This window comes from Pimephales promelas, chromosome 23, assembly GCF_988280905.1.
Source record: "Pimephales promelas chromosome 23, fPimPro1.hap1.1, whole genome shotgun sequence".
Classification (NCBI taxonomy): domain Eukaryota; kingdom Metazoa; phylum Chordata; class Actinopteri; order Cypriniformes; family Leuciscidae; genus Pimephales; species Pimephales promelas.
Window position 1 is genome coordinate 12,320,998 of NC_142791.1, and position 8,024 is coordinate 12,329,021.

Consider the following 8,024-nt stretch of genomic DNA (forward strand, 5'->3'; position numbering starts at 1 on the left):
ACTTATTTAGCATCGGGGGAAATAATTGGGAAACAATCTGATTGTGAATTTTGTGTGAGGGCTATGGGGGAATGATTCTCGAAAACGGTTCATTTTGGTCACGCAAATTCACGTGAATGGGTTTGAAAGTGAATTATGTGTGAACTGTAGCGTGCTTTAATACAGGCTACTACACTGACAATTTATTTATTTTTTTGGCCAGAAAATGTGACCATATCTTAAAGGGATAGCCTACTCCTCCACCCAATAATGGACCATTCTCTTATCATTTATTCACCCTGAAGACATCAACTTCAAGCATACCGGCAGTTGATCGGAAGTGACGTTCAAAATATTAGTATTTTTCTCACACAGACCTTCATAAGACACAATGTGTTTTACTATACTGATATGGATTATGTTCACTAACTTGTGTGGTTTTTAAAGAGTCAACTTTCAAGGACCCATCCACTACTTGCATTATGAACTCACAGAGATGGCATATGTAGCCTAGATATGTAGAAAGAAACATCTTGGACGGCATGGGGCTTAGTAAATGTGAGAGAATTTTTCATTTTTAGGTGGAGTACATCCCTTTAAGAGAATTCGGAAATAATGAATATGAGCCCCCCAAACGATTCCGTTATTATTTATTAAATTATTCAAGCGTCCTTGTTTTATAACTTAGGCCTACTAAAACATAATTCTCAGTTCGGGTCACTGGGCTGGTCTGTATGCACCCCATTCATATAGGTAACGAACAGTTGAAGCTATTCACCCCATCCTATTGAGGTCTATTTTAGGAGTTGTTTACCCTGTTTGGATTAAGTTCGATGGTAGTGCTTTCTTGGACTAAACTGTAGTCTATATTTTTTAAAGCAAATAGTTGGCAGTACCGTTTGTATAACCTTTGTTTTTGTAAATGCTACACTGATTACCTGACTACAATACGTTGTGTAAACTGTAAAACAGCACTTTTTTTCATTCCCTTTTTATCTAGGTAAACAGCGCCTCCTGCTGGCCAACACAGGTGAAACAGCAAGACACTTTGGAGTAGACTAATTGACAATTTTTTCAACATTAAATGTAACAACAAAACAAGTGTGAGGTGTGAGGCAAAAGTCCCTTTAGTGATATTGTTACGAATCCACTAGAGGCAAGCTGGTTGAGAACCCAAATGCAATGTTTCTACAAAACATAATCAAATATAAAACAAGGGCATGGCAAGGCATGAAACTCAGAACAAGAACCTGGACAAACATTCATCACTAGACCATGACACAGGGCAAATATGAGGACTAAATACACAGACAAGGAACACCTGTGAACAATAATCATAGACTATTAACAAATGACAAGACATGGCAGGATCACACAACAATCAGGTACATGACAGACAAGAACAAGGAACAAGACAAAAAAAAAAAAACCACAACGTGACAGATATAAAGGCACAATTTGCCATCTTCCTTAAACACTTTCATCCATAAATTTCTTCCAGCCATCCTAATAAGATAGTATAGCCTACTGATGGGACCTTCTACCCTTTCAGTTTAAACATTACTTGATTGACATTTTTGTCACGCACCCTGTAATATACCACCAACAAACAAGATATACTGTACAAATAGGGTGTACAAATCAATGGCATAAAGCATTTCACATTCTTGAGAAAAGGAACTCCGATTGAAGCTGAATAAAATGTTGACAGGCTGTAAAGGGTTTCAAAGGTCAACCACAGAATTGGCTAATGTGTGTTACTTGATCTCCAGCCGTGTGTTTGCGATACAAAATGTGAGATATATGGGAGCTGTGGCATTTCCAGAGCTGGATACTGGTGCTTCACTCATTCAGTAGTGCTGTAACTTGGTAACAGCATGCATTAAACAGAGAGAAGTACAGGCCATAGTCTGAATGAAACTTACAATTATGGACCCTGTTGATTTTTGTTGTATGGACAAAAAACACTTGAGACTTTTTAGAAAGAAATCTGTCTGTCTGTCTGTCTGTCTGTCTGTCTGTCTGTCTGTCTGTCTGTCTGTCTGTCTGTCTGTCTGTCTATCTATCTATCTATCTATCTATCTATCTATCTATCTATCTATCTATCTATCTATCTATCTATCTATCTATCTATCTATCTATCTATCTATCAAGATTGTATGTCTTGGCAATCTGACTATTCAACTTTTTAACCTTCAAAACATCCAAATTCGTTTTAAATGTCAGCGTTTCAGTATACGTCATAAAGCCACTCTGTTCTTGGGTCCCGGGTATAATATGTTCAAGGATTTGGGAAATGTTCCTGTTCCTTCCTTTAGACTGCGTCCTGTGCAGAGGATCACGTTCATGTTGCAGAGGCGGAGTTTAGGGTCAAAGTTTTTCCACACAGAATTCGGATTGTTGTCCCTGAAAAATGCTTCGTTAGCTGTTACAACATCGTCCCTACAACAAAACTGGTAATTATTATTATTATAATATTTTTGTTGCACTGTAACTTTTTTCTCTTTTTGAACTGTGCCCGAGCTTGACTGACTGAATAATCTGAAACATGTTAAATGACTCTGTCTGTCGTATTAACAAAAAATAAAATGACCAGATTCAAGCCTTGCCATTTTCTTACATTTAATTGTCGTCACTAGTAAACAGTGCACTTTTAAAATTCGTTGACTTGAGATGTTCAAACGTCACAGGAAATCACGAGTTAAGCTCAAGTCACGGATGAAAAGTGTTTTGTGATGCATGTCGCCTCGGTAAAAATGTTTTACTTAGTCAGAAATGCTACACAAATTGTTTTGCACGGTCTCTTTAAATAAGACATCTGTTGAAGATTTCTGTAGATGTGGCATGCGAAACTTTTCTTCAAAGTTCAAACCTAAGATTTGAATACTGAAACGCCATTTAATTGGCGATAACATTGAACTGCTGTTATAGCCTACGCTTGTTTAGATCTGACAAAACCTACGTGTTTGCCTCCAAATGTTTTTTTTTTTTTTTTTTTTTTAATTCAGTCATCCACACTTACTTCAGCAAAAAGAATTGTATTGCTGGAGGGCAACATGAAACTAAAATCTAAGATGCATGATTGATTTTTCCCATAGACTGTAAAAATTAGATTATTCCTAGCTTTTTCTGCATGTTACCGTTACTATTTCATTCATTGCTTTATATTTAATAGCCTACTGTTTTAATGTTGCTTAAAATTGGGCCTGGAATGAATATCATATTATACAATTAAATGATAGGCTATCAGGTCACTTAGGCTAACTTATAAAAAGTGAGGGGAATCAGTTGTTTTAAAATGATTAAGTAGCCTAATTAAACTTAATGCTTAATTTAAAAAACGAGTAAATGTGAACTTGACAATTCCACATAACCTTTTTTAATTAATTTTTATTACGCATGAAATGTAGGCTATTTACTTAGAGACTTTAAAGATCCAATATGTAAGAATTTTGTAATAAAATATCCAAAAATCACTTGCACAGTGTGATATATTTCCTGTAGTTGTGTACTTACAATATCCCAAACGTCTCCAAAGTTCTTTTATTTCAGAGAAATACCAATTTTAAATAAGTGGCCGTCCCGGAAAAAAATGTCGCCTGTCAATGACGCAATATCCGCGCTATCCTCGATTTCCGCTCGTACTGCAATAGCGATGACGTAACCATGGCCACAGACGTGGACAAGTGCATAGTGAGTAACGTTTAGCGGCACCCAGTTCTTGTTTCATTCAAACATAGACCATGGCAAGCAGACTTTGGGACAAACAAGGAGAACTAAAATGATGATCAATATCAGCATGATGTTTTTGAGATGCCGAGAGCTAGCGTCCGAGACTGACTTCCACTCGACAGAGAGCTACGCGCAACTAACTTGGGACTTGACAGAACTTTACAAGTCACGACTTTACAGCTTTATTAGACAGGTGAGCAAATGTACATAAAACAAATCAATGTTATAACATTAGCTTGACATGAAGAAATGTTAGAAAATGGTCAGTATGTTATTATTTTGTTGATCTAGCTGCTAGTTTCGTATAGCAAACGAACTAACACGTAGAATAACATTATAACTTTCAACACACATTTAAATGTCGTTTAGTGTGATAGTGTAACGTTATACCAAGTGGAACAGCGATGCGTTTCCCTCACAAGTTTAATTTATCTAAATAACTGTCCTGTGTGAGTAATCCAGCACTTGCGTGTAGTTCAATAGGATGAAATTTCCTTATTCCTTTATATCCGCAGGAACCATCATTCAGCTCGTCACTGCGTCATAAACATACGCCTTTGTTATTGTTGGAAAATGCGCCCTCTTGTGGCCAAAAAAGCTACATATTGTAACTTTAAGCAACAGCCTCTCGTTCTATTGCGCATGTGCGACATTAACTGCTACTTCGCGACGTTCTACCAGAGAATGTCTAATTAAAGAGAATTGGCTCTGGCTGGTTACTTCCGGTTTCTGGACTGGCTGCAGTAACACGTCTCTGTCCATGCGGGGGCGCTCGCGGTCGAGTGCAGAATGAATGGGAGTCTATGGGGTTTAACCCCCAGAAATCCACTTTTCTCAAGATGTAATTTTCTGTCAAGTAATTTGAAAGTTCCATTCAAAAGGGAGGGCCAAGATAATACACTTAGCTGAAAATTGCATTTTTTAAGTTCAAATCTGTTCTAAAAATCCGTTCAAAAAAGTACTTGTTCATTCGAATTTTGGCCTATAATTTATAATGAACTTGCGGAAACAACAATAAAATCTATGTTGATTCAACGACAAGCTGGAGAAAGAGACACATTTAGCCGTTTAGCTCCATAGACTCCCATTCATTTTGCACTCGCCCGTGATCACCTCTAGTGGAATTCTAATGGAACTGCAACCAAGATGAGACACAATGGGGCTAATAGGAAGTGCTAATGCTCTCCGTTAGACGGGCTCTGGTTCTACTGACCGCCTACTTCGGGAGAACAGCCGATTTTGCCGTATTCGTTACTACTATGTGTCAGATTCTGAAAATAAAGCTATAGGTTATGTGGCATTGTAATCGTTTCTGTTTATCAATAAATGCCAAAAAGCAACCCTTCTCTTACTTTTTAAATTCACTTTCTTTTTGTATTTTGCCTGATGATAAAATTCTCTGTTGTTGCAATGCATAGTGATTTATGCACACTTTAGCTACGGCAGTCAGGCACTGACCAGGGGTTTAGTTACCCTTTAATGCAACTTTTCCTCACTTTTTGTAAGTTGATCAATTTTTATAGTGTATTCATTTAAAAAAAAAAAATCATGATTGTGCCTTCAACTGACTTTAAAATAATAACTGCTTGAGTATAAGTGTGAGAACTTGCCTTGATCTCACCTACATTTGGTTCAAACCATCTTCATGAGGAAATTTCTTTACAATTTAAAAAAAAAAAATCTCAAATCTGCATACTGAAAATATAAATCTGATTCAGTCATTCTGATGTGCAAGTTCTGTTTGTTTAGCATTCAACTCATGTGACCCCTGAGGAAAATGTCCCGTTTTCTGAAGCATTTCACAGCGGTGGGCGATGAGCAAAGCACCGCCGGACAGTGGCATGACGAAGAACCACATGATGCTAGTGAAGACATCGAGCTCGCCACAGGGCAACACTTGGAGCCGGTCAGCTTCAGGGACTCCCTACGCCGCCTCTACAAAACAGAGAGGTTTCAGGTAAATAATCACACTCTTGATATGTATATGAATATTATATATAACATTTTTTTTCATCAATGAACTATCTTTGGACTGTTTTGTTGATTAGATTGTTGTTGTGTGCCTGGTCGTCTTGGATGCCATTTTCGTTCTATGCGAATTGCTTATTGACTTGTCTATCATTCAAGCAGATCATCACAGAATCGCCCCACAGGTGAGTGCACTTCAGAAGCAGTCAGCACAAAATGTGGAGGGTAATGTGACGTGTGCCAACAGAAATATGAGATGTCAGCAATTATTCGGTTATTATCCACTATCCAATTTGTTGGTATCATCATTCCAGGTATTCCACTATCTCAGCCTTGCCCTTCTCACATTCTTCATGGTGGAGCTGTGTGGGAAAATCTTTGCCTATCGCCTAGAATTCCTCCACCATAAGTTCGAGGTGTTTGATGGGATTGTGGTGGTGGTATCCTTTATCCTGGATATTGTATATATCACAAAGGAAGATGCATTTGATGCCATGGGGCTTCTGATCTTGCTCAGGCTGTGGAGAGTGGCCAGGATCATTAATGGTACGGGAATGATTTATACCCAGCAATAGAGTGCAACAATAATCTCACTCACTTTTCAGGTATCCTGGATCTGGATGTGTTTTTCCCATTCATTTTCTTTTTAGGGATTAAGAGTGTGTACTTAAATTATTTAAGAGGGATAGTTCACATTGAAATTAATTTTTAGTATGTTTTAGCTTACCTCAAGGTCATCCAAGATGCAGGTGTCTTTGTTTCCACAGTAGTTTCAATTTTGATATTTTTAGGTCAAACTGTTCTTGTCTTTCAATCATATAATGCAGGTCTATGGTCACCACCTCAAAGAGCATGCACAGAGAAGTCCAAATTAAACATGATGGCCTAAGTCTAAAACATGAAACGAGTGGTTTCTGTGAGAAAACAAACAGTATTTATATCGTTTTTACCCACAAAGCGCCCGCGCTCTCGGATCACTTGGATGTGGCTGTGGTAACTAGAGGTAAAAACGATATAAATACTGTTCGTTTTCTCACACAAACCGCTTGTTTCGTGTCTAAAGCCATCAATGTGTACTTACATTTACGAGTCATTAAATCATGTTTAATTTAAAATTCTCTGTGCATGCTCTTTGAGGTGGTGACCATAGACCTCCATTATATGACTGTTAGACACGAACGGTTTGACCTAAAAATATCAAAATTGAAACGACTGCGGTAATAAAGACACCTATGCCCTTGAGGTAAGCTTTTTTTAATGAGGAAATTCATTTTTCATCCTAATAATTTTTGCAAATGTGTAATCAAGTCAAAAACATCAGTAAAATGATTGGCATTTAATTAATAAATAAATATATAAAACTTTTGAAAACATATGAATAGTCATACCTTTTTTTCAGTATGATTAACCAAACAGCTGATATCAGTGATTATTGTTCACCAAGGTTCTGTACTTGGGCCATTTTACTTAAAATTGCTTATATGTTTATGTACATTATCACTAAAAAAAAAATAAAAAAAAATGTGCTTGTTATACATCTGGAATCCACTGTTGCACTCTAGTATCTTAAAAGTTTTTTTTTGTCTTTTCTTCTTTGCTCTCACATAGGTATCTTGCTGTCTGTGAAAAACCGTGCCCATCACAAAGTTCAGAAACTAAAGGAGATTAATGGAAACCTTGTTCATCAAGTCAATGAACTTCAAGAGCGGAACACAAAAATGGTGAGTAGCTCTTCTTTAACATTAGTAATAATTAATTGTATTAATTATTAAACGAATTAATTTAATCTTTCAACAGGACGAAGAAAATGCCAGGCTTCGTGCACTCTTAAAACAGCACAGCATTGAGTTTTGAAGCACCAGGGTTATTCACACATCACAACATGAGAATGAGCTTAAGACTAATCATGTCTATTCATTCCACATGAAATGTGAAGATGGTCATGTTACAGTGATGTTTATTGTCACTCGATCTCCGTCCCCTGGCAGATCTTTAGTGGCACAAATAAGGGCAGATGGCTAATAAAGCCAGTGACCCATGTAGGTCAAATAAAAAAATAAAAAACAAAGTAAATCAATAAACTGCACAAGGTATATACTGGAAATTTACTGAATAGATTGACTGATTTTTATTTATTCTCTGAATGACTATTTTCCAAAATATAACCAATATTGTTGTTTTATCTATGACTTGCACTTTTCTCCATATGTCAATGTGTTTGAGCAACTGAAAGCTATGCAATAAATACTGTTTTGTAAAAAATAAACGTTGACCAACATATCTACCCGGTTCATGAAATGATGTTTTAACAGTAGTGGTATTTCACTAAGCAGTGCAAACATTAA

General features: G+C 36.9%; 1 protein-coding gene across 2 annotated transcripts; it reads left to right on the forward strand.

The window, feature by feature from the left end:
* The first annotated feature begins 2,280 nt into the window (after nt 1-2,280).
* Nucleotides 2,281-7,959, forward strand: hvcn1 (hydrogen voltage-gated channel 1). Of its 2 annotated transcripts, none has more exons than XM_039675526.2 (6): nt 2,281-2,435; nt 5,461-5,668; nt 5,760-5,864; nt 5,994-6,225; nt 7,288-7,400; nt 7,477-7,959. In XM_039675526.2, the coding sequence occupies exons 2-6, from the start codon at nt 5,489-5,491 to the stop codon at nt 7,531-7,533; spliced, it is 687 nt and encodes a 228-aa protein (XP_039531460.2). In that variant the 5' UTR covers nt 2,281-2,435; nt 5,461-5,488; the 3' UTR covers nt 7,534-7,959. The 2 variants fall into 2 exon arrangements, with proteins under 2 accessions (XP_039531460.2, XP_039531461.2); XM_039675527.2 differs by having other exon boundaries at nt 2,285-2,435; nt 5,447-5,668.
* Nucleotides 7,960-8,024: the final 65 nt, after the last annotated feature.

Bases quoted from the DNA above. Each gene is read 5' to 3' on its own strand.
- hvcn1 (XM_039675526.2), top strand. From the start codon at position 5,489: ATGTCCCGTTTTCTGAAGCATTTCACAGCGGTGGGCGATGAGCAAAGC. The intron at 6,226-7,287 runs GTACGGGAATGA...GCTCTCACATAG, and splicing joins AGTGGCCAGGATCATTAATG to GTATCTTGCTGTCTGTGAAA. The intron at 7,401-7,476 runs GTGAGTAGCTCT...ATCTTTCAACAG, and splicing joins AAGAGCGGAACACAAAAATG to GACGAAGAAAATGCCAGGCT.